The 25,486-nt window shown below is 40.0% G+C and overlaps 3 protein-coding genes across 3 annotated transcripts; 2 read left to right on the top strand and 1 right to left on the bottom strand.

The window, feature by feature from the left end:
* Positions 1-5,443: 5,443 nt before the first annotated feature.
* Positions 5,444-15,798, top strand: epyc (epiphycan). Its single transcript, XM_070929143.1, has 9 exons — positions 5,444-5,629; positions 11,019-11,190; positions 11,565-12,038; positions 12,367-12,579; positions 13,471-13,602; positions 13,831-13,989; positions 14,163-14,365; positions 14,746-14,841; positions 15,628-15,798. The coding sequence occupies exons 1-9, from the start codon at positions 5,444-5,446 to the stop codon at positions 15,796-15,798; spliced, it is 1,806 nt and encodes a 601-aa protein (XP_070785244.1).
* Positions 15,799-16,960: 1,162 nt separating this feature from the next.
* LOC139305385 (M protein, serotype 24) lies at positions 16,961-18,841 on the bottom strand. Its single transcript, XM_070929357.1, has 4 exons — positions 18,769-18,841; positions 18,215-18,308; positions 17,784-17,871; positions 16,961-17,695 (listed from the first exon to the last, which is right to left on the bottom strand). Exons 1-4 carry the CDS (start codon positions 18,839-18,841, stop codon positions 16,961-16,963), a joined length of 990 nt encoding a protein of 329 aa, XP_070785458.1.
* Positions 18,842-19,397: 556 nt separating this feature from the next.
* On the top strand, positions 19,398-24,734 carry LOC139304996 (protein mono-ADP-ribosyltransferase PARP12). Its single transcript, XM_070928930.1, has 10 exons — positions 19,398-19,438; positions 20,857-20,948; positions 21,081-21,279; positions 21,949-22,093; positions 22,190-22,322; positions 22,468-22,588; positions 22,674-22,743; positions 23,186-23,285; positions 23,376-23,496; positions 24,299-24,734. Exons 1-10 carry the CDS (start codon positions 19,423-19,425, stop codon positions 24,358-24,360), a joined length of 1,059 nt encoding a protein of 352 aa, XP_070785031.1. The 5' UTR covers positions 19,398-19,422; the 3' UTR covers positions 24,361-24,734.
* Positions 24,735-25,486: the final 752 nt, after the last annotated feature.

The raw sequence follows: 25,486 nt of genomic DNA, 5'->3' as shown, positions 1-25,486 counted from the left end.
AAAAAAACAATCATCAGCATGTTGTAGGCTAATTCTAATTTCCCACAAATGATGACTTGGTAATGTGGATGCTGATCTGATAAACGACATCTGTGCATCCATGCAACAAAAATGGAGACATGAGTAATGTTTGCATGTTCAACTCAAATATTTGACACTAGTTTGCATCAACTTTTATTGCTGTAACTTAGGGAAAAGTTCATTTCAGTTCCAGAAGATGTGGAATTTGAAAAGAGAGTACAAAATTGATGAGGAACTGATGGGTTAGAAGCTTTATTGAGGCTGCAAACTGTTGACCACTAGTTGTGCCTTATGTTGGTATAAACATCTGCATGTACAATTCAGAATGAAAATCTGATTATAATTTAGCATGACAGTGATTTAGACAAGGAGGACAATATGTATTAATGGCATGTGGAGATCTTTGAGGACTCTTTGTCATTATGCTTCTTGAGCAGGAGGAAAAGCTCATGAATGCGTAGGCAAAATATCACTTAAATTTTTTCTATTGTTCAGGAAAACCTTTGCTTTATATCTGTAGACTTGAAGCCAAATGAATGGTCTTGTGTTCTAGGTTTGTGGTCTTATTTACTTTTTTAACTCTATTGCTCTATTCTACAAATATGCATATTTACTGTAGGTAATTTATTTTTATTTAATATTGGAGAAAAATAAGTAGAAACCTGACAGTCCTGTGAATATTCATGGCCAATATTCCTTAATGTTTTGTATACAAAAAGAAATGTGATTTTAAAAAGTGTTTTTAAAAAATGCCAACACACTTTTTAATTCTGATCATTCTTTTTTCTGAATAAGCTGAGCAAGAGATTTCATTTTAATTGTCTTCAATTTGAATAAAACTTCTGAAAATGACATGTGCCTTGGTGTAATTTTGTAATTTTTTTATAACAGCACACAGTAAATATTTGCCACAATAACCATGATAATATTTGTGGTAGCCCGCAATTTTCATTTGCTATTTTATTGAGCTTTTCCACCAAATTTGATTCAGAATATATGATAACTTTAGGGAACTGATCGTATCATTAGAAAGGGAACATACAGTAGATCATCATCTACATAACATCTTTTGCCAATCAACCAAGTAACAGTAGATTCCCATTAGATGAACTGTGTAGCTATAAAACACATTTTGTGTATCTTGAATGACTTGTTCATACAATTCTGAGCTATGACATTACATTACTGTGAAATAACATGCATGGATCAGTACTTCCTACCCCCTATCATTTGTTCTTCTCCCCAAATATTTGAAGGCTCCAGATAGGGCTTACGTGATAAATACATATTCTTTTTTAGGGCTTCATTTGCAGTTAAGCAAGAATGATAAAAAATAAAAAAAACCTGCCAGGCTGTCATCATTATGCATTTTCAAAAAATACAGGTTATCCCATACCGCTATGGACTATCAAAACCCCCTCAAACATAGTCCATGTTTATGCTAGCATAAAATTTCCATCTCACTGTCAATTACTATGTAAATGCTTCTCCAGAGTGGACCAACTCTGCAGGACTTCTCAGGCTCTTTACAATACACTCTGTCATATGCTGTGGGCATCAATCATTGTGTCAAGATATTTTGGCCAAAATTTCATTCAGTTCTTTGCCTTTTTAGAATGCTTGGCAGAAGAAAAGCCCTGGATATAAATCCCAGCTTATATGGCAGGTGCAGAAGGATTTCTGGCATTCTCACTACGTCCTTTTTTCTCTCACTCATCAAAAGGTCTAGAGTTACCATGGGAGTCAGTGAGAGAGAGAGCGAGAGGTGGGCATGTTGAGACAAAATCAAGGCCAAATATAGCTGACAAGGTAAAGCTAGCCAGTAGCATCCTGTTATTTGTTTTAACGATGGACACTGAAGACAGTCCATGAGTGTATGTAGCCTCTCTTTGAACACACACTGACATCAGTGAGATCAGCTCATTCTCCGTCAAGTCAGACTGTTATGGTATCCAATGACTGAGCTGAGATCTGTAGTTAAGGCAGAACGTTTACCGAGTGACGGTGCAAAGAGAAAGCAGCTTGAACCAAAAGGGAGGGCAGAGGCCTTCCTCCAAGCGGGGACTTCCTCTCAGCACCATGCTAACAGGGGCTCCTCACAGAGGTCCCATTGTGTACAAGGGCCCCGCAGATCCCCCCCATACATGAAAGCAACACATGCCAGAGTTTCACCTCAGGAAAAGGCGGACAAATATTTCAGTCTGATTGAGCCACACTCTTAGAAAAATAAAGGATACTCTTGTAAAGGATAAAAAGGTATTTTGCCATTGGGGGGCCTTTGCTCTCTCTTTCTCTGTGTGTCTGGTGTCTGTATATGTGTGTGTGTGTGGTGTTCGAGAGGGTCGTGCATGTGGGTGTGGGGTGGGTGCACTCCGAGTGACCAAAAGCAATCTGCTCTTGTCCAATCAGTCTCAGTGCCTACCTTCACACATAAGCGGCAGGGCACTCAGGTCTGCCATAGCGCACAGACCTATACACACACACACACACACACACACACACCTACACACTTGTCACATTCACACACACACACACACACACACACACACACACCTTTCACACACTTAACACACCCACCCTCCCTCTTCAAGGCACCCTGCGCGACCTCTCACCATTGGCCAAGTCCCGGAGCCCTCAGCATCTCCATCACGGCTGAAGGGACCATTCGGGAAAGCAGGAGACAGAGGTAAGCGTTCTTGGTGCTATCTATCATGTTGGCTCAATGGCTCACTGGTGCAGGGGTTTAGGCAGGCAGAGTGGCTCGACTTGCCCCTCCAAAAACACTGCTATTCAGGGCTTGCACAGGAGCCACTAATTGGTTGGTGGTGCAGCTGCTTTATGATTTGCTTTGGGAGCTTTGCAGGTGACTGAAATGTGGATGTCTTTGTTGTCCTTTGGCAATCTTGGTGGTTGTGATACGTTGGCTGGTAGTTTTTTGAGCTTTTAGATGTGATTCAGGTATGAGTGATCAACAGGAGTTTTTTTGATTAGTGACAACCTTGGTGATACTGACTTATTTTGCAGTTTTCTTTTGATGCAATATCTAATCACACTAGATAAAACTTGCCTCTAGAGATTTAACGATCCTTGAACTTTTTTGTCCCTTTTTGGTAAAAAAAAATACCTCCCTCCGATTTCAGAAACTGTGTTGAGAATCTTATTTGTTGTTTTGCATAATTTTTACACGTTCTTTCTCAGAACAAAATTATGTGCATATATTATTTTTTTACTTTAAATTTTTGTCACCTGCTTGATTGAGCACTTCCAAGTTCCTTTTACCTTTTTGTGGTACAAATATACAAGTTACCAGTTTGTTCTGCAACCCGTAGCAAAGGTACGCCTGTCAAGTTTGTTTATGGCTTTTGAGGAAAAAAGGTAGAATCACTGGATATCAGGAATGCCCAACGCAGAGCCAAGCATAACACAGAGGTAGTCTGGAGGCTACACTCATACACAGTTTCCACACACTGCACAGTGTGATGGCCTGTATAAAAGCACACCTCTGTCTTTAGTATAGTCCCTCTTTCAGTGTAAAGATGCTGGATTTCATAGCCTCATGACAGAAAGTCTATTTCAGTGGGGATGCTGACCAGTCAGCACACCTTTTCTCAATAGGGTGCACTCAGTTCATTTCCAAGAGAAAATGAAGGGTTTGATTTGCATAATCAGTCTATCCCTCTGATATCAACAAAGATTAGATTCATGACTCAAATAACCCGTGAAGGTGCGTTTTTTTTTTGTTTTATATCTGTCCTCATCCCAAAAATAGCAGCAGAGGTTTCACAATTTTCTCTCTGTGAAAGATATGTGTGTTAAGAGAGAGTGTGCATCTGTGAGAGGATGTGTCTCTCCAAGTGTGTGTGTGTGTGTGTGTGTATATGTATGTTTGTGTGTGTGTGTGTGTGTTTGAGCACCTTCACTGCTGAATGAAGCTTTTCCTTGCAGCCGTAACTCACTGCCATCCTGTCCACAAACCTCGGAGGAATTTGGAGTTTGAGTGCTGAGACAGGCAGCGACCGGGCCTCATAAAGGCCCTCTGTAAAGGGGCGAGGGGTCGAGTTAGCTCAGAAACCTGTCTCTCTCTCTCTCTCTCTCTCTCTCTCTTGCTCTCTCCCACTCAGTCTTTTCCTCACTCTCTCCATCTAACCCTGAGGGCCAACATCTTGTCCACGTCTCTCTCCATCTCACTCTTCTTCCCTTCCCTCGCTCTCCGTTTCTCTGCCCCGGCCTAGAGGACTCTCTTCAAACTCTTCTGCCTTTTCTTGGACTTGACATCGTCTATCTCAGGCCTCCTGGGATGTGGCTACACCTGTGCTATGAAATTCCCCACTGACAGATGATTGATTCATAAACCTAATGTCTGTTCTGCCAGGTAATTAAGCGCTAATTAACATATTATGATCTTATTAGCACTTCCCACTGGGGAGTCACATTATGAACTTAATCAACCTCTCTAAGCTTAGCAGATCTGTGCTGTTGAGGAAATGAACAAGATTATGACCAGCAGCTATCTGGGTCAGGGCAGTACATCTGCACTCATGCATGCTAATTTTAGATTTAAGTAGAAAAGCACCCTCTTGTCTGCGCCCTCATTTCAAGTTTGTTGTCAAGAATTTTGTTGCATGTTTTTTCCAAAGCCTTTTTGATGTGATTGGGAAAGATAATTGAGGCACCGGCCAAAAACACTTCAGGATCAGGACTTCAGATTAATCTTCAACAGAGTTTAATTGGAAAAGAAGCAACCCAAAAACAAATCACCCAAACATCCATGTGAAAGGAGATTTCTTAGAGGGGTTTAGGCCTGCAGACTGATGAAAATGTTCCCATGGCTCCTTATCAGATCAACTCTGACTTCTGACCTTTGACATGCCACAGATGAGCGCTGATTTGAGCCAAGATGGCTGCCTCCTGGAACAGTAAGCCTCTGGCTATAGTGAGGCAAGGGGCCCTCATATTTCGATCCCTTGAGCTGTCTGCGCCTCAGTAATGAATTCACTGACCTTTGTGATGTGACCCAATATCAGGCCCTGGTCTGTAGTACTGTAGACTGGTTATGCAGCCAGTATCATGGAGACATGCCTTGATGAAGTGCACCTATGTGGAACTATATTTTAATACATACATGCAGCTTGTTTGTATGTAGAAGTAAACCAGCTGGTTGTCTGAGACAGTGCCTCTAAGTTTGCCACACATTTGTATTTCAAGAAGTAAAATGTCTGCATGTTTGTTCCTTTTTCAACTTAGCATTTTGCTAGTTACCTGGGACAAATGACAATAAGTAACAAATTGAACACTGAAAACTCACCTTGTGAGAGTTTAGTTTCCATGCAATGTCCTGTGCTGCATCTACTATTGTAAATCTTCGAATGGACGATCCCCCTTTGACTTTACATCTCTGCCCGTGTCAAGGTGGACTATGAGGATGCTCGTGCGGCTCGTGTTGGGACTCTTCGTCCTCAAAGCGGTGGTGGCCAGCCCCAGATTTTCCCGACAAGTGGACTTGGACTCATACGACAGTGCCAACTATGATGTGGATCTAGATCATTTAAATTTGGAGAACCAGGATATCTACGACTACGAAGATGGGCTGACAATTGATGATCCTCAGGTAAGAAACTGCATCGGTCAATCAGTAAGGACAAGAGAATACCGTCCAGATACCCTGGCCTTTAATTGTACAGTTCATTACTAAGGAAACACTTGTGTTTAATGCAGTTATTCCCTGGCATTACGACATGTCACATTTATCTTAATTCTTCACCTCCTGATTTAGAGAGCTGCAGTCAGTTTGTATTTTGTCACCTTTAATTGGCAGTTCAAGTAAATTAATTGGGTCATGGATCAATTTAATCATTTGACGTGGTCTGTTTATGCTGTACACTGCATCATGTATCGCTAAAAGACACATTTCTGAGCTACGTATAATGTTCATGTCACCCAATTGAGTGATCGCTGGAAAGCTTGTGGAGACAGACAAAAAACATAACTTATGTCATATCAACATTGATTGATACACAGCTCACATTTTAAAACATGCAGGCTGTTCCCAGAAGACAAGCTTTCCTTCAGATTACAGAGGGGATTCTGTAATATTGGTGAATTGGCTGGTTTTAAACCAAGGTCACCAGGTTCATGGAGGCAGACAGGCATCCTGTTGATACCAACTACGGCCGTTTGGAAAATGGACAAACTGCTTTCCAGCTTCATGCACTGTTGTGGCCAAAATATTTCACTTTTATACCTTGGCCAGCCACCATTTAAGTTACATGGCCTAGAATCTCCACAGGCGGAATTCTTCTGCATCTGGAGTCGTTTTCATGCGTGGAATCAAACGATATTTTGGACCAGAGCAGATTGCTTTTTTTGGTGTGCGGATTGCATACAAGTTGCATGATTTCATTTTGACTATACATTCAATCAATCAAAATATATATTACCAGCAGTACAGAAAAGAAGAAAAATACAGGAAACACAGATGGAGCATTATCTGTATCATTTTCCTTCACTGAATATAACGTAAACTCTCTTCATAAAGCTGCTGTGGGATCACTTCATTGTACGTGTAACCTGTTGTTACTAGTTACTTAGAGTGAAAGACCTCCTGTAGTGAGCAAAACTCAAGGACTGCTGTGCCTTCTGAGACTTACTTCTTTTCTCATTCAACTCAAACTCTACTCAAAGAACGGAGGCAGAAAGGGTTACAAACTGGATGATGGATTCCAGAAGTGCCCTTTAAATCAACTCAAGTTGAGTGTGATGTGGCAAGCCTGCAGGGCATGCTGGGATGGCCTCATTCATGTTCCCGTTTATACCTCTTTATAACAAGGAAATCAAGCCAAGGCATTGTCAAGATGGCACGAGGAAAATCGTCCATTTTGGATTTTGAACTGGTTTCTTCTGAGCCAGCATTTTAAGTTAAACCTGATGTGGGTTGAACCACTGTTGTTATCTAAGCAAGCCCACAATAAAATGCAGATTTAGCAGATTGGACAAGATGTAGTAGAAGAAACAACATAAAGCAGTGAATCATTTTGTCATCCAGTGTTACAAAAAGGTGCAACCACAGCCTTTTGCCTAAATTTACAATCATTAAAGTCTGGTGTGCAGAGCTTTACAGCTGGGTGTTACACATGACAGAGCTCAGTGTGGGAAAGTTGTAATGTGTCGCAGACGAATGGCTTTGATAATGTCTCTCTGTTTAACAAGACTGGATATGACACAACACATTGCATAAGGTTTTGTGGGAGTCTGTGGGAGCAGGAAGAGGAGAAACAGAATAATTAGAGTTACTAGAATCTTTCTCATCCTGAATAAAGTTGTGATTTGCAGCGTTTGCAAAGTGATACTTGTAATGTGTTGAGACACAACACATTACAAGTATCACTTTGTTTTGTAGACAAAACAGTTAAAGGTGAGTGGGCAGATCCTCAGAGAGACTGGTTGCTTAAGAAGAGTGGGGATTAAATGGATTTTATTCACACACACACACACATCAGATGTCAGGAGAGAAATGAAGCGATGATGAGCTCCATGCCTCTGGAATGCTGACTCTTTACTTTCCACATCCATCTGTTGGTATTTCTCGTCTTTCTCCTCAGGGCCTGTCTCTTTTGAGAGAAGTAAAGGCCCATCTTCGATGTTATCCAAGCAAATCGTCTTCAGTCTGCTGCATTCAAAAGTCTCTGCAAATGCTTTAATCACACAATTTTAGATCCATTTAGACATCCATCTTCTTTGACCAAGACATTCAGTCTGTCTTTCAACCAATAACATCAACAAGTTGGTTGAATTAATTGCAGCAGGTATTTACTTTATTTGTACTAGGGCTGGCTGACAAAATAACATTTACACCTGTACACTATATATGGTAATCCAGTTGTTGAGACTGTGTCAAAGAAATTATCTCAGGTATTAAAGTCAGTCATGTCTGAAGCTGTTGTTTGTGCTGTAGTACTTCGTTCGTTCCACTTGGAAAGCAACTAAATAAATACATGTTAAATGTGCATGTTAGCTTATCCAATAATTAGTATCATAATCTTATATATAGTACTTGAAATTGTCCCTGCGTTAGATATGAAGCTACAGCCAGCAGCCAGTTAGCTTAGCTTAGCATAAAGACTGGAAACAGAGGGAAACAGCTAGCCTGGCTCTGCCCAGCTGCAACAAAATCTGCATACCAGCACCTAATTAACTCGGTATATTTTGTTTGGTCAATTAAAAAAAGACGGAAAAAGTGTAAAAACGATACGTTGCGGTTTAACAAGGGGTTATGTGTTAGACTATTTCTTGGTTGGGCTCAGTGACTTCCTGGAGTCTTGCCATCGCCTAGGAAGTTACTGTAGCTGGCATTCATATATTTCATCCAGACTTGAGTGGTATCAATCTTCTCATCTAACCTTCGACAAGAACGTGAGTAAGCGTATTACCCTAAATGTTGAACTAATCCTTTAAGCTACAGTGCAGAGATTCTGTTGGCATCTGTTCCAGGCTAAAGACCTCATAAATGTGGCTCAAAATTTGACACATTGCTTTTCTTTGGACTCAAGACTTTATATGAATCAACTTGATATTGTACATGCTGTACAGTATGTGGGGATAAACCATGAGATGGGTGATGTCCTGGTGCTACAAATTTCATTGTGATGATGGATACTTTAGCAAATCATTTTGTCATTTTGTTTGTTGTAAAGGATGCAGCTGGTGAACCAAGTCTTTTATTATTTTAGCATTTTGAAGCTCCCCTTACCTTGTTGAATGCATCCACTGATTGATATACTTTGTACTGCAGCAGCAACATAACATTTGGCGTCAGCCTGATGTTCACATTCAACATCTCTCCCTGTGCATTCTGTATTCCCATGCCGTTTCCAGAGCTTTTTTTTCAGTATTTTTGGTTGCCAGCCTTTCGCCTCTTCTTTCCCCTCGGGTGTATATGTTTGCTTTGGGGAAAGGGGGAAATGAAGGGGAGAGCTGCAGTGAGCTAACTCTGTGCAAGACTTTTCAATGCCCTACCTTGTTGTATCCCAAACTGTGTCTCTGCCAAGCTTTAAAATGTGCTGGACATCTCTTCATTGCTGCATTTAATGTCTCTGCATGACTTTTAGTCAGTTATATTTCTTGTAACCTATCACTTAAAGGCTGTACTTAGTTTGACTTGATGTGATTGTACTGATATGCATTCATTTGTGATACCTCTTGGCTTATTGACATCTGGTTACCGTGGTTGAAAGTAGCTGAAAAGACTAAAATATGGATTCTTGCTGCTACCATGTGTGTCTTGGTTCCACAAGGACCATTCCCTATTTGGAGGGTTGACTCAGCCTGTCGGGCGTCAGAGAGTGTCAGGTATTACCTGTGGCGGTGTGTGGGGGTTCATTGCCCTCGTCTGGCGAAAGATAGAACTGCAGGTCTGATCAAACACCAAAACATCAAAGAGCAACTGCTGTGACGGTAGATTTAATCATAATACTATATGGATAAACCTAAAGCTTTTAATGAAGAAACCCAAAAGCACTGTAATTCATAAAGCTTGGTTGGTTTGGCAGAGTTGTCTTTTAATTTATTTCCCAACATAAACTGAAATGCTGGCTTATTTAATAAACAAAGGTGCTAATGCTTTGTTTGTAAAGTAATTTGATATTTTGAAATGAGATTGTGCGCTTTAGTCCTTAGATGTACCCTCTGCAGTTTGTGTGGTCCTTAACTTTATCCAAGGCCCCCTAAACTGACTACCAGGTTGAGCATTTAGCACAATGCCCAATGTGTTGAAGTAAATATGTAAAACATATATTGCTTATTCACATTGTGGAATGATTTGAAAACATTTTAGTAAAAACGACAAAATTAAATGTCGGAAGTTGAATTAGTTGAACTGGATTAAAAAACGATCATTTCCTGTAAAAAAAAAAAAAAAAAAACCCAATTGATTTGTAAGAATCCCTCCATTATTAATTAGTTCATAACCAAGGAGATATACGGCTATTTTCCCTGTGGCACATTGGATGGCAAGATATCTGTCAGTGTTCTTTTGTTACCCTCTGAATACTTAAATATGGACCCTTTGCTGCCATCTAGTGGTGAAAATAGTGGAGCTGCAGATCTTCTCATGGGTCTCGTTTTGGTTCATGATACAGTGATGTCTCAGGTCTGGATACTTCTGTTTTGTTTTACTGTTTTGAATTTATTACATGATGAGATGCACTAAGGTCCAAGAACAAATCTGACACCAGCACTTCACCCGTGAATAACACCTTGCTGTGAATGGAAATGAATGAAAGGGGAAAATATCTGTGATGAGCAGGCCGACGCCTGTCCAGGCATGCTTTGGGCATTCATTTGTGGTCTAGACTTTTTCAATCATTCTGGCAAATTAAAATCTTTGTGGCACAATTTACCTGATGACAATGCCAAATTCATACACATCATACTGTATCTGTCCTATGATGATCACAGAGGTCATAGATTATTTTTTTACTTAGTCAAGCCTCCCACACTCTGTCATGTTTTCTACCTGAGTGGGGTTAAATACAGGAAATTTGCTCTACCTATCCTCTTTCTCTTGCGACATCACAAGCACCATTAACGTCAGTTTGACTTAAATCTCAAATTTGGTCATGGTGGAGCACCCAAAAGGGAATTATAGAAAGATACTTTACTAGTGTCAACGTACAGGACGGGACATTGGCTTTTTTCTTTATGTATCTCCATGCAGTTACACGATTGTACAGTTCTATTGAAGTTGGTTGTCAGAAATGACTGTGAGATGTAGATTTTGACAAATTAACAGATGCAAAAGATTCAGATTTTTAACACTTACTTTCCCTGTCAACATCTTGCATACATAAATGCCAATTTTGTCCTATAAAATGTTTTTAGAGTTGTATTTCATGTACAGACTAAGAAAAACATTATATCAGACTAAATATTACTTTTCTGATGCTTGATCTCAAGTCAAATTCTCATACATTTTTGATTCACTGCTGCTGTCTTTCCCTCAGATAGAGATTGGAACACTGGCCCCACCTGACTATAACTACCCCGTACCCGAGGCCTCGTTGGAGGAGCAAGAAGCAGAGGAGGAGGAGGAGGAAGAGTTGCCCCTAAAACCCCAGCTCATCCCTCAGGGTTCAGGGGGATCTGGGGTTCTCATGGGCCCAGACACACAGAAAGGTCTGAAAAAGCACACACTTTTAGGGCTACACACCCATAAACACTTGATATCCAAAGTTCACTTGGCTTAAGAGAGGGTCTTGCTCTTGGTTGGGCCTGTGGAGTTGTAAAAGCAGCATCACCCATAATGACAAAACATCCAAAAGAAAGATAAATGAATTTAGTCTCTAAACTCATCGTCTGCATCTTCAGCAAACATCTTTTCCATGTGCATGTCTTCCATTTAACTAGCTGTCATTGGTTAAATGTGTCCTTTTCAATCACTGTGTCCATTTTTCACCAACCTAATCATCATTGTGAGCTCCAAACCCAATTAATGATCCTTTTCAGTTTCATCTGTCTGTTTATTAATACCTAATCTTGTCTCTAACAAGAGGTGGAGCTGCATCTGACGCCCATTGACATCCTTCATGTCTCCGGCGATTTTGGGGGCTCGGTAGGGTCTGGGGCCTCAGGAGCTTCTGGGGCTTCTGGGTCTGGAGGCTCAGGGGACCTACTGGTCTCCGGTGCCTCTGGGGGTTCTGGTGACATTGTCCTGATCTCCGGAGCCTTTGAGGAGCTCCTCAGCTCTGGGGGATCTGGGGAATTCTTGGTATCTGGGGATCTCTTGATATCTGGGGATCTCTCAGGATCCGGAGATACTGTGGGATCCACAGCTTCCGGAGCCTCTGGGGACCTTGGCTCTGGAGGGATTTCCATTGAACTCGCCCTGGGCTCTGGAGCGTCTGGGGACCAGTCTGGTTCTGGGTTCTCTGGAGATCTCTTGATCTCAGGGGCCTCCGGAAGCTCTGGGGCTTCTGGGGACTCTGGTGAGTCCGGGGACTCAGGGATAACATTGTTGTCTGGAGGTTAGTACTTTTAAAAAGCAGATGTCTGTTAGTAAGGCTTGTGGCAACTCTATTTCTGTGTAGCAATAACCTGTCTTACTCTGTGATTTATGTTGATTTATTGTCTTAAATTCCATTTAACTGCGTTAAATGTTGATGTTTTTGCTTGTTATCTTACTTATTTGTTCTACTGTGTGCCATTGTACTTGTGTTACCCATAGTCTCCTAACCTCCTGTCTCATCTAAAATGTGAGTGTGACTGATTGGTTAATGGGTTGATTGATTGTCCATCTCACCCCTCACCCTCCTAATCTCATGTCTCCTAACCCCAACCCTTGGCTCTAACAAGAGGAGGAGCTGCCCCTCATTACCGAGACTACCCCCAGCGAGGCATCAGGTGCTTCTGGGGAGTTCTCAGGAGCTTCAGGAACCTCAGGGGCCTCTGGGGATCTTGGAGCCTCTGGAGATTTAGGGATCTCTGGAGCCTCTGGGACTTCTGGTGTCTCTGGCTCTGGAGACGCAGAGGTCCCTGAGGTAACTCTGGTCCCTGACACTGATAAAGGTCAGTATCTAATCTAGACTGGTGTGAGATATGTTAAAGGCAAGGTGAAAACTAAATCTCACACACCAAAACGTATACCAAAAAGTGAATACTTTTGATGAACAAGCGGCCAGTGCCAATGCTGGGCCAGGGAGCCAATAAACCATTTTATGAACCAGCCCTTGTCAGTTTTGTCTTGTTTTGTATTTGTAAAACTTCCCTTGAGCCTAGAAAAGCAATTTTTATGTGCATGACGTCATCCTAATGTAAGGCCTATGGGAACATTTGGGCGGGGCCAGCAGAAAAAACACCAGAAGCAAAGCCGGCATGTTTGTTAAACTTCAGGAATACACAATATGTGTTTTTGTGAGAAACAATAATGTAAACATAACTTTTGTTTGTTTACAAGAAACTCTACAGGGCACCTTTTAATCTTTTGAAAATGCTTAGAATGATGCAGGATTTATTGTGGGAACTGGCTCCAGCATTGGCCCTTTGTCTGTGGAAAAAGGATAGTAGCATTACTTGAGCAATGATTTGAGTTATATACTACAGGACTTATTTTCACATAAATGTGTATACCAATTCCACTGTGATTATCTAGCCTCGTAGACCACCATGGAGGCAACTGAAACAAAAGCCCAAACCCACAAGAGTGTTTTTTGTTCTTTGCTAACCAGCATATTGTTTGTAACCACTCAGCAGATCACATTTCATGTTATTAACATCAAAAGGTCATTTTCATTTAACTTCCATTCATCAGTTAAATGCCATAAACACTTGGTTAACACTAATACACTGTATGTAACTTATCACTGCGGCAAACAGTGGGCTACTGACTGCCAAACTTCCTGTTCCACGTCCATGCTGATCTAACCTGTTTCTTTAACACCTAATCTTGTCTCTAACAAGAGGAGGGGCTGCTTCCAGTTACACCAGAAACCCCTCAGGAGGGTACTGGCAGTGTAGAAGGGTCAGTTAGCTCTGGATTGCCAGAGCCTGAAGAGCCTGACGAGCCTGATGAGCCTGTGATTGACAGGGAAGGTCAGTATTGAACAACACAGGCATTGAATGCAGAAAAGCATGATAAAAATCTCACTTCCCCTTTGAACAATCTGCAAAACCCTGATATCCTGAATCCGGATTTGACTGACTTTTCCCTGGCGTAGGACCTGTTGGGTTTTTTGAGTATTAACTACCAACTGCCTCTTACTTTTTCATGTTTTATTCCCTCCCTCTCCTCTTCCCTTTCTTCTTATCCATGTGCTCCAGGTATGCCCACTTGCTTGCTGTGCACGTGCCTTGGTGGTTCGGTCTACTGTGATGACTTGAAGCTGGATAGTGTACCACCTCTTCCCAAAGACACCACTCACTTCTATGCCCGCTACAACAGAATCACCAAGATCAACAAGTCCGACTTCGCCTTCATGAGTATGTTTCCTGTTTGAATGAAAATGTAGGAATATTAGAGTGATGTTCAGAACCAAACATGAAGGTGAATGTCAGGCATTTAATCGTACCCTCAACTTGACTGATGTTGGAGTGGAGCTGTCAGTGAACACTGATATCAGTGTTTCAGAGTGTGTTTTTTTGCCTCCTTCCAGACAAGCTGAAGAGGATCGACTTGACCGCCAACGAGATAACGTCCATCGATGACAAAGCATTCTTGGGTCTGCCTGAGCTGGAGGAGCTGGTGATTCGAGAAAATCATATCTCACAGCTGCCTGCTCTCCCAGAGACCATGAGCCTGATCGATGCCAGCCATAACAACATTGTCACCAAGGGTATTCACAATGAGGCGTTCAAAGTATGTACACCTTTCATACTTAAAATTACTGTCACACACTCGAGCCCAACCAATAAAGCTTGATGCAGATATACAGTGCCTATATATTTACACTAAATCAAGTTTAGTAAGTAATATTAATAGATCATAATGGGATTTTATTCATTCTAAGATATCAGTATTTGTATAAACCTCAGACATCCAGTATCAGACAGTCTCCCTCACACACAACATAGTGCTGCTTTAGTGCTTTTAAGGATTCTGTTTTGTGTTTATATCATTTCAGAGTACTTGTGATACTGGTATTCAGTCCATGACAACAATACTATCTTTTAAGTGTGTTAGGAATTCTGTCCAAAAATGGACCAATAATGATTTATATCTTTTCTCTTTGTATCCAGGATATGACTAGCCTGCTGTACCTGTACCTAACAGACAACCACATTGATTACATCCCTGTGCCTCTACCAGACAGCCTGCGATCTCTACACCTACAGGTATATCTGCTTTGCCTCATGTCTCATCACTCCCCACCCCTGGTCAACACTGAACAGTGAAATGTTCCAAGCATAATGCAGGTTCTTTGCATTCTTGGAGTTAAATGTCTGTATAGTTCTAATTTGAAAAGATGAAAAGATGATTTAAATGATTTAAAGATGAAAATCTGGAATCATAAATGATTACAGGTGTTGTGTCTGATTAGATCTCTGCTCATGTTGAAGTGGGTGAAGCTATGTTGAAATTATATGATGTCACCAAACTTCATGAACCAATAAGAATGAGAAAGGTGTAACTTCTCCCAAACAATCCTTTCAGGCAGTCGCAATAAGTGTGGCCTCTGGAATACGATCGTTTTTTGTGCCAGTGTCATATTGTAATAATTTAATATATTTTTTTAATTTAAATAGGTTTTGCTTACAACAAATTGAAATTGTTACAAATAACTTAATATTTAAGAATTAAAACTCAAAGACTGACATTCAAAGAGCTAAACCTTAAGTTTTACCATATTTGATACCTAGCTGAATAACTGACTGAATAAATCCAGATATTCTTAGGAACCTGGATTCAGTTCAATTTTGGAATTGGTTCTCAGCACCAAACTGGCCTCTGAGATATGATAACTGTGTAACCTCACAGTATTTACAAAGAATCAGAATGATTTGTCAATACTCTCTACATTCTCTATTCTATAATTTCTCCATTATGAGTTTCATCAAAGCAAGTCTAACATGGATGGAGATTATGTCTCATTGTGTATCCTGCTCTATCTTCTATCGCAGCGTAACAATATTCAAATGATGCACGAGGACACGTTCTGCAACCTGAAAGATTTCAACTACATCAGGAACGCACTGGAGGACATCCGTCTGGACGGCAACCCCATCAACCTCAGCAGGACCCCGCAGGCTTACGTCTGCCTGCCTCGTATACCCATCGGGGATCTCATCTAACCACACAGACACATACCTACTCTCTTGCACACTGACTCCCACAAATACAACCACATGCACACATCTTTGTACATATTGACACATTAAACCACACACACAGACATGCATACCATTTATGACTCCTCAAACAATCAATGAATTACGAACATGTATTTCAAAACTGTCATAAAAGCTGCTGACGTAAACTACAGATCAGTAAACTCTGTGTGGAAATTCAAACATCCACAAACACATGAATTTGGTGATCAAGCACATATACACCGCTCTACTGCCCCTTCTTCCTGTTGTTCAGATTTTTATGCCAGGTGCAACACAACAACACACATACATACATACTGAAACGATCACACTCATTCCCTCACCTAACAAAATGCATGTACACACACATACAAATACACACACATACAAACAAGAACTTTCTCAAAAGCCAAACTGTTCCACAACTTGATTAAGAGTAAACAATAGGCAGCATTCGGAGAAATCAGTTTATTAATACCCTCAAATGGCATGTGCGTTTCTGTTTAGTGTCTGTTCATGACTGGCAAAAACAAAAACAACCAGTAATATTGTTTAAATATGTTTGTTTTGTAAAAATAAAATATTAATATTAATGACAAATCTAACACTTTGGAAATGTATACTAGCATAAACTTATTGAAGCTGGAGCTTAATGGAAGGTAAATTGAGTATCTAATGCAATAAAAGACGCATTTAAACACAATCATTTGTTGTAAAGTCTGTACTGTAATATAAAAATATATATTCTGAAAAAAAGATTTTTTACATGAACTGCAATATTTGGTATATTACAAAAAAAGTGATGTTTTAACCATGCACAATAGCCTATATCGAAGACTCTAATGTCTAGAGTGAATCAACTAAAGACTATTGTTTGATTTGGGAGGGGGGTTGTTGATTTTGATTGTGGATGGGTTTAAGAATAATGCTAATAGCTTGCTATTGTGTGCTCTGTATGGAATAACCACAAGTGAATAAAGTTGTTTTGAAGACCTCTCCGAACAAGGAGTGGCTCAACGTTTTCATTCACAACTTATAGGTTAGAATTTAAGTATATTGTACATTTTGAAGCAGAGGGGAAAACTCCTCAGAAATATGAAACATGTTTTGTCAGGGAAGGTTTTGGGCAGAAAAACCCCATGAATCAAAAATTATTGATAAGTTTTTCAAACAAGTTGAAGAACCGCTCCTTCCTGTCCGTGCCATCTGAGTCTTTCACCATGCTGCTGTCCTCTGTAACCTCCTCAGTCTTTTCTTTGGGGGCAGAAAGCAGACTGGCTCTGGAGCGAGAGAAAGCCAGGCTGGCTTTCTCTCGCTCCAGAGCCAGTTGGTCGTGTCTCACGGCATCTCTGTCCTTCTCCACCAACGCCCTCTCCCTCTCCATCACTGCCTTGTCTCTCTCTATTGTTGCCCTCTCTCTCTCCAGCGAGGCTCTGTCTCGATCCAGAGCGGCGACCTCCCTATCCAGCACCGCTCTCTCCCTCTGAAGCACCAGCTGCTCCCTTTCCATCACCTGTTTCTCCCTTTCCATCACCTGTCTTTCGCTGTCCATCATGTTCCTCTCGTGCTCCACCTCTTGCATGATGCGATCTATCTCCTGGCTTCCCGCGTGCACCGCCTTCTCCTCCCCATCCTCATCTGCAGTCAGGGAAACCTCGATCTCTGGCCCGTCTGCTGACAGAGCCGCAGGGGAGTTTATCACCATGGATACCTTCCTCTTCTTGGGTTTGGAGAAGGGTAAGAAATCTTTATCGTTGGGGAAGGCCTTTAGGATGGGGGCGTTGCCTTCCAGCCGACCCTCCATGGCATCGTCCATCAGACTGAAATAAGGCCACACTTCAGGGAGCGCTTTCCCCCCATCTGGAGAGTTCTTCAGCTCCTGAGGAGGCAGAGAGAGCAATGAATCAAAATGGAAATATAGTATCATAATGCTTGATACTGTAAATCTCAGGAAAAAAAAACTGTACCTTGTATCTCTTCTTCATGTTTTCCCATTTTTTGGATGCTTGACTATGGGTCATCTTGTGTTGCAAGCCCAAATGTTTCAGGATGGCCCTGAAAATATAATCATCTTAATAACACACATAAACATTAGATATACAATATATATGAAACAATTAGTTGATCTGTAAAATGTATCGTCAGCTATTTAAATAATCTATTAATCGTTGAAGTAATTGTTTTAAAAGTAAAAAAAAGAAAGAAAAGTCACTGTTTTTTGATATGTCAACTTGGGCTTTGAGAACTTGTGATGAGCAGTTTTCACATTTTCTGACATTTAAAAATTAATGATTAATCAATGTGGAAAGACAGCATGAAAAAACATCATATTCCTATTCATGCAACTACATACTTTTTATATTTTCACAAGTCTCAGAGCTTCAACTTGCTGGCATACCTCCATGCCCACATTGAAGTATTTCTTCTTCCAGAGAAGAGGTAATTATTCGAAACCCTCAGCTTCACAAAGTCTTCAATTTCTTTTGAGCTCACTAAAAAAAGAGAGTGAGGGGGAAAAAAAGTTAGAAATGACTGAATGGAGGTGGCTGAAAAATGTAGTTTAAAAAAAACTGCCAGTCCACAATTCTCCACTTATAAAACATAAGCATAAGCATACTATGTATTTCAGCCTATTATATTATGAACTACATTCCAACTCCTCTAACCAGCTCACCCTTTTAGAATAACTTGTCACTATCAATCCACTGTTAGTGCATTAACTTAGTTTAGTGTTGTTTGTTGCCTCAGCGTTGCTTTATGCTCTTTTAGACAAATACAACCTACGTTACAGGTGGAAACGTGGGTTCACAACATTCACTTGATGAATGAAAGCCTGCATACAGTATTTCACAGAGGAGCACACTTGCTAGGCGCCCTAGCTAACTCCAGTTAAGCTGTGTGTACGTTAGCTAGCTTGATTAAAACATGACATTTCGTGGCGCCTATACTTACTTTTATATGTGAACTCCAAGGGGCTGACTTTATCATAAATGGTGCTCGTGTAACAGTGATCCCGGAATTCCATTGTTTCTATTTAGTGTTCCTCGTTTTAGCCTTTTCACCAAGTGCCCTTCGTAGGAAAAGACAACTCGTTCCTCCTTTAGAGGGACCCTATCTTCTTCTTCTTCTCTTGCTTTTAACAGAGCGCTTTACCGCCACCTGTAGAAGCGGGGCCGGAATCAGCTCTCTATCGCCATCGAGCGCTGTGGAGGTTTAGCACACTACAATATACACTTTACAAGGAACTTTGCGGACAAATAAAAACACATTTATTAATTTATTGATTAATTTAACCTCTATTAGGGTTATAATAACACTTTTATTGGTTGTACAGATACCATGCTCCTCTGTTGAAGTGTTTGTTGGCTGAAAAATAAAAATAAATCCTTTGGACAAGTTAATTCCGTGTCTTGGATTCTGGAGATTGGAGGTACATCTAATATGTATAATCAGTGCTCACGGTATTACCCCACTTTATGATTTCTTCATGTCTTCATCTCAATTTCAGCAGGACCAGGCTCTTGGCAAACAAGGGGTGGGTGCGGCGGGCTTGGATATATATAGAGAGTCAGCCGATGAAATCGAAAGTATATTGTGGTCTGCACAATGGCGTCTGCTCATAGTAAGTAACTGTTGAATATTATACTAATATAGCTATGTACTTGTATTTAACTGTTGTGTTAACTGTGTTTTAACCACACGTGGCTTTTTTGTCCTCATAAAAAGAGGTGTTTGTGGCCGCTGTATGTCTGAGAGATTTAGAGTTATGGTAGATCCTGATACCGAACCAAAACCCAATAGGTTTACTGATATAATATCATATAATAATAAAAAAATAAAACAATGGGAATAGGGCAGCTCTGAACACTCGGGTAGATCACAGAGATTTATCATAAGTGCGATCATAGTTTATGTAACTTGTTGTAAAAGTAGTTTCATTTTCGTTTATGGATCATCTACATCCAACTAAACTATATATTAAAAATCACGCTTTACTGTCATTTCTCATTTAACGGCGTTAAATAGCAGGTACGCTTATAATCTAACTTAAATTATTCAAATATTTTCTCATATGTAGATCAGGGCCACATTATACACAGCCAGCAGGGGACAGCACATAAACACATTACGGTATTGTAGACCTACACTTAAACTTCCTTTTAAACTCGGTCTCTAAACTCTAATTTATTTGTTAACTGCTTTACTACTATTTGTTACTCAAATTAATAAATTTATATATATATATATATATAACGGATAGTAGTTCAGTGAGACCACAGAGCAGCCGGACAGCAACAGAATAAGAGGGAAGGTATAAAGTTCAATAAAGGTAAATAAATCAGTTCATCAACCTCACTGTTGACGTTATAACCTTATTTGAAGGCATAAAATCAATACAGGACTATGCCCGCATCATTAATTCGTTTACTCTAACTATTTGAGAGTCCAAAGTTTTGAGCCCAAATTGGCTGAAAATGCCTCTGTACCTGATGAAGAGACAATATGGGCTCGAACATAACACCCATATGTGACTGTTGAACATCTCATTACGAAAAACATGAGCATAAATATGCATCAACAACAGCCTCTGCTCTGCTGATTTGGGAACCTGGCTTCAGGGATTTGGCAGCCGCTGATGTTGGGCGATAAGGCCTGACTCTCAGTTGGTGTTCAGGGGTGAGGTCAGGGCTCTGTGCGTGGTAATCAAGTTCTTCCAAAGTAAACAAACTATTTGCCAATGGACCTCTCTTTCCACACAAGGGCGTTGCTTTGTTAAAACAGGAAATGGCCTTCCCTAAACTGTTTTCACAGAGTTTGATGTGCACTCCTGAAAATATCATTATATGTTGTAGCATTAAGAATTACTTTAGTTAGAGCCCAAACAATGAAAACCAGCCCTGCTGCAAACGTTGGAAAAGTATCTGTCCTTATACTTTTTGCCATGAAGTGAATATTCAGATTGTATGTATTGGATGGGAAGTATTGTAAGTGTTCACCCTTCACATGTAAACATTTTGATGTGTTTTTCATTCTCTCTAGACTCTGACGAGGAAAGCACTTCTGAGAGTGAATCTGACATCAGTGATAAGTCGGACAGTGACGAACCTTCAGATGTAGAAGTGGAGTCTCAGGTTTGTTTCTGGACAAAGAAGACGAACCCACTTTAACCATGGGTTTACTGCCATTTTTTACCACCATTTGTTTTTCAACTTACATTTTTACTCTTCTTCTTCTCTTAAATCGTCCATATGTTCCTTTTTAAGACTAACAGGAAAGAGCCCTGCAAGTATTACAACAGCGGTGGCTGTCGGGACGGAGGAAGGTGCAAATACTCGCACGTCTGCAAGTATGCCCTGGAAAACAAATGTAAATACGGGGCCAACTGTAAGCTGAACCACCCCGGAGGAGGGAGGCCGTCCTCTGGTGGCAGCAGCAGGGCTTCGCACCCGCCAACATCTGGAGGTGAGGAAGAGCAAGAGAGAAAAGATTGAATGGATGGTCTTTGCTTCTGATTCACAGCCTAATTTCAAACACTTTTACACTGGAAGCCCTTTAACTTATTATACTCAATATGTATTTAATAATATATGTCTTATACGTTATTTGCCTAATATTGTAATTCTATTTAACTACTGTTTCCTCTGTCTGTTTTCTTTTTTTGTTTTCTGTCTGAGACGTGTTTGAGCTATATAAATAAGATTGACTTTACTGGACTAGTTTGCTCCAAAAGGGGCAAAATGTAGTTTAAAGTTTGAAACCTCGATGTTTCTTTTGGATCCCTGCTATAATTAGCGAGCAAAAATCTCTCCTGTAGTAAAAATGAAAGGGGAAGTGGTTAAATCAGAGGTTCATGCATGAGAGAAAACAAACAATTCATATTTAGAAGGTTTAAAAAGCATATAAAAGCTAAATTGGATTACTTAAAGCTGCTGTCATTGTTTTTTTGTTTTGTTTTTGCCACTTGGGGGGAGTGAAACAAGCTAAAAACTAAATATCTGATATTATCAAAATATCTGATTAAGTTGTTTTGGTGAATGTGTCAGCAAGCATTGTTGTTTGTGTTGTTCAGTAGATAAACTGGCTCAATGTCAATTTAAAAATCTATATTTTGTCTCTTTTTTCTTTTACCAGACCTGAAGCTTACTGATGGCCGATTCTTCCAGTGGCAGCTGAATGACGGAAAGGGCTGGAAGGATGTTAGTAATGATCACGTTATCGAGGCCCAGTACGCGCTGCCCCACACCAAAAGCATTAAAATCTACAATTCACCTTACGGGTAAGAGCTAAAAACACAGCGCTTCAAGGTTTTCTGAGAGCAGACGGACAGAAACTGGTCCATGATTTGTCCCTCATTCCCTGTCTCCCTCTGTAGGGCAGTGAGTATTGATTTTAACAGGATGAGAGTGTATGGAAAGAGTCTGAGAGTGAGACGTTTGGATGATGGAAAAACTATGTGGGCCTGGTACTGCACCTTGCGTCGTAAGTGGATCAAGTATGGAGACAAGGTAGATGGAATTAAATAATCAAATCTTTTTTTTGTGTGTGAAAAAGTACACTGAGTCCTAACTTTGTAAAATAAAGTGTGACATAATCAAAATGCTTAATATCTTCTTGGTCAGTTTGTTCATGAATATTTATTTTATTTGACAGGATTCGAAGGGCAACCAGAGTCCTGTGAAGAACGCTGACATAGAGAGGAAGTTCCAGAGTAACCCAACAGGCTCCTTTACTTTCAGCATCGGTGGTGATTCCCTTGAGATCAAATTCAGAGGTGAACTATACTCACGAAACCTTCACACAACTAAATTCCACATGTAGAACATTGTGAGTTTTATTTTCTTTTTGCTGTTTGTTAGACATGCAACAGGTGGGTAACAAGAAAAAGAGGAAGGTTACTCGTCGACCACTGTACCGCCAACAGTCTGGGTGAGTTTGGATTTTGTTCAGTGGGCAAACTGGGCAAATTTAAGTCTAGTTAGTAATAAATATGTAAACATTATTGAGATAGTTAGATAAGCTGCATCAGCGTGGAGAGCGTTGAGTTAAAATAAAAAGATTTCCAAATGATTTTAAATGAATAATTTGACATTTTGGAAATTCGCTTATTCGTTTTCTTGCAGAGAGTTAGATGAGAATTGATACCACTCTGAAGCTACAACCAGTTAGCTTAGCATAAAGACTGGAAACAGGCTAAGCTAACCTGCTGCTGCTGGCTCCAGCTACATTTGTAGCATACAGACATCTGAGAGTGGTATCAATCTTCTCATCTAACTCTTGGAGAGACAGTGAATGACCGTATTTCCCCAAATGTTAAACTGATCCTTTTAAATGTTGTGACAGAATCCGTAATTTGATGTTGTCATTACAGAGCTTCTCAAGCACAATCAGTTTTCCAGAATCTTTCAATGGGCAGCAAACCACAGTGGGAATTTGAGGGAAAGACTGGATGGCATGTGTTCAAACACAGGGTACGTTATCTGCAGAGTGGAGGGTACATTTATCGGAGAATCTTTGTGCTAAGATAAACCATGATGGTTTGAATGGCCTTGTTTCAGCAGAAAGGAACTTCAAGTGAATGCTCAATAAACAGTGAGGACATTGAGAAGAAGTACAAGCAAAATCCCCGGGACACCATGATGTTCAAAGTGGGCAGAGACCCCTACAAGTTGGACCTTGGAGGTGGAGTTGTGTTTTAAATACTGCGCTTTATTTTACGTGCTCACTATTTCCTAATCATTTCTTGAAACCTCATTGGAAATAACTAATTTAGTTCTAATGATGTGGAAAATAGAGACAGTTATTAGTGTTGTATTATTAGAGACTTTATTCCGTACATAAGTTGACTTGTATGCTAACCTGTAGACACATTTCACATTTTTGCATGTTCAGTCTCTAGACTACACCCGAACATAAAGGAATAGTGTGATATTTTGGGAAATATACTTATTTGCTTTAGATTAGAAGATTGATACCACTCTCACATCTGTACGGTAAATATGATGCTAAAGCCAGCAGTAGGTTACCTTAGCTTAGCTTAGCATAAAGACTGGAAACAAGGGGAAACAGCTAGCCTGGCTCTGTCCATGATTAATAAAAAATCCACCTACCAGAACCTCCAAAGTTCACTCATTAACACATTATATATTTGTTTAATCAAAAAATGAAGAATGAATATGACATGTTCTGGTCACTGCAAAGAAAATAGGCAAAGAAATAGATCTAGCACATAACCCCTGTAAAACCGCAAATTTCTATTTGTTTTATTGGAATTAATTAATTCAAAACTGTCTCTATTGTTACCCATTATTAGTGCCAAGTTATAAAGTTCTTTCCACAAAACTTATGAGGAAATGATGAGGAATTTATGGCCCCGTAAAAGAAAGCGTTACAGAGAAGAGTATGAAGAATCTTGAGAACTTCCTTAAATAGTAATCCTGAAACACGAAATAGAGCATTTATTTATCTTTTTTTTTTCTCACAGCAATGACCCAAACCAACCTCACAACCAAGCGTACGTGCAACGTCAGACGTGTGCTGGTATGAGCATGAACGGGGACCCCGAACACCTCAAGGAGAAATTCTACAATCAATTGTGCAATACCATGCTTTATGCAATCATTGTAATCAGAGTTTCATTCATTTGGGGGTTTGGAGCATCCTTTTTTATTTTTGGCTCTAGCAGATTTGGCTCTACATCGGTGTCCTTATGGGATACTTAATATTCACATTAGAAAGGAATATTGAAGGATTTTAGTTGCTATGGGGGATTGTGTGAAAAGGCTTTGAAGTTTACTAACTCGCACCTAAATGCTGTCTGATAAACTTGCACAGGTTATGTAATGTACCAACTTGCCTGATACAAAATCATTGTTTGGCACATACATACACAGACTAACTGCCATGGGGGGGGGGGGGGGGGGGGGTAATCATTGTTTTGTGGCCAAATCTGAAGAAAATAAACTGCAGGATTAATACACTTGAAATAACCACACAAAATGTTTTACATTACATATCATGCTGCCTCTTATGATATCACAGCACTGAATAATTTATAACCTAATCTAATGCAAATTGAATTTATAAACGACACAATGCTGCTTATGCTCGTTGCCTTTGAGGTGTTTTACATGTCTCAGTTACATGTTTACATTATGCAATAACAAATACCTATAATCTGCACTTATTCATTTAATTGATATCATTTTTATCATTACGATTGGTCAAATCTTGGATCGTGTGGTTTATTCGTCTATTAAATATTCTGTAATGGATATCAAAAATGACTGCAAATAAAAAATGCACCCAATGTTTGTTTTGTTGTTGTTTATTTTTGAAGCAATAAGACATGATATCAGTACTTTGGTGAACCTACATTTATTTTTGCCCTACATTTTCATATTTTTAATTAGCTATAGAATTTCCACAGCCATGCCATTCTGTAAACAAATCCATGTAAACAAAGTAATCACTTAACTGCGACAATGACAATGAATAAACAGATAGAAAGTGTCACCGGAAGTCAAATATAGAATTACAAAATCACCTCATATTTGCCTGTTAGAGGGTTTGTTTAGAGTCACATGCATCATTATGTGACTTGTGTGCTGACTGGCTGCAATTACGATTCATTTAAAAATGATTCTACCAAAATAAAGGCCAACAGACGACC

This window comes from Enoplosus armatus, chromosome 22 (assembly GCF_043641665.1).
Source record: "Enoplosus armatus isolate fEnoArm2 chromosome 22, fEnoArm2.hap1, whole genome shotgun sequence".
Classification (NCBI taxonomy): domain Eukaryota; kingdom Metazoa; phylum Chordata; class Actinopteri; order Centrarchiformes; family Enoplosidae; genus Enoplosus; species Enoplosus armatus.
Note: the sequence above shows the minus strand (reverse complement) of the source record. Positions and strands in the feature narration are given on the sequence as shown.

Coding starts and splice junctions, on each gene's coding strand:
- epyc (XM_070929143.1), top strand. CDS start 5,444: ATGCTCGTGCGGCTCGTGTTGGGACTCTTCGTCCTCAAAGCGGTGGTG. Junction 11,191..11,564: donor GGGCCCAGACACACAGAAAG/GTCTGAAAAAGC, acceptor GTCTCTAACAAG/AGGTGGAGCTGCATCTGACG. Junction 12,580..13,470: donor GGTCCCTGACACTGATAAAG/GTCAGTATCTAA, acceptor GTCTCTAACAAG/AGGAGGGGCTGCTTCCAGTT.
- LOC139305385 (XM_070929357.1), bottom strand. CDS start 18,841: ATGGAATTCCGGGATCACTGTTACACGAGCACCATTTATGATAAAGTC. Junction 18,309..18,768: donor CTTGGAGTTCACATATAAAA/GTAAGTATAGGC, acceptor CTCTTTTTTTAG/TGAGCTCAAAAGAAATTGAA. Junction 17,696..17,783: donor ACATGAAGAAGAGATACAAG/GTACAGTTTTTT, acceptor CTGCCTCCTCAG/GAGCTGAAGAACTCTCCAGA.
- LOC139304996 (XM_070928930.1), top strand. Junction 22,589..22,673: donor CCTTGAGATCAAATTCAGAG/GTGAACTATACT, acceptor GCTGTTTGTTAG/ACATGCAACAGGTGGGTAAC. Junction 22,744..23,185: donor CTGTACCGCCAACAGTCTGG/GTGAGTTTGGAT, acceptor TTGTCATTACAG/AGCTTCTCAAGCACAATCAG.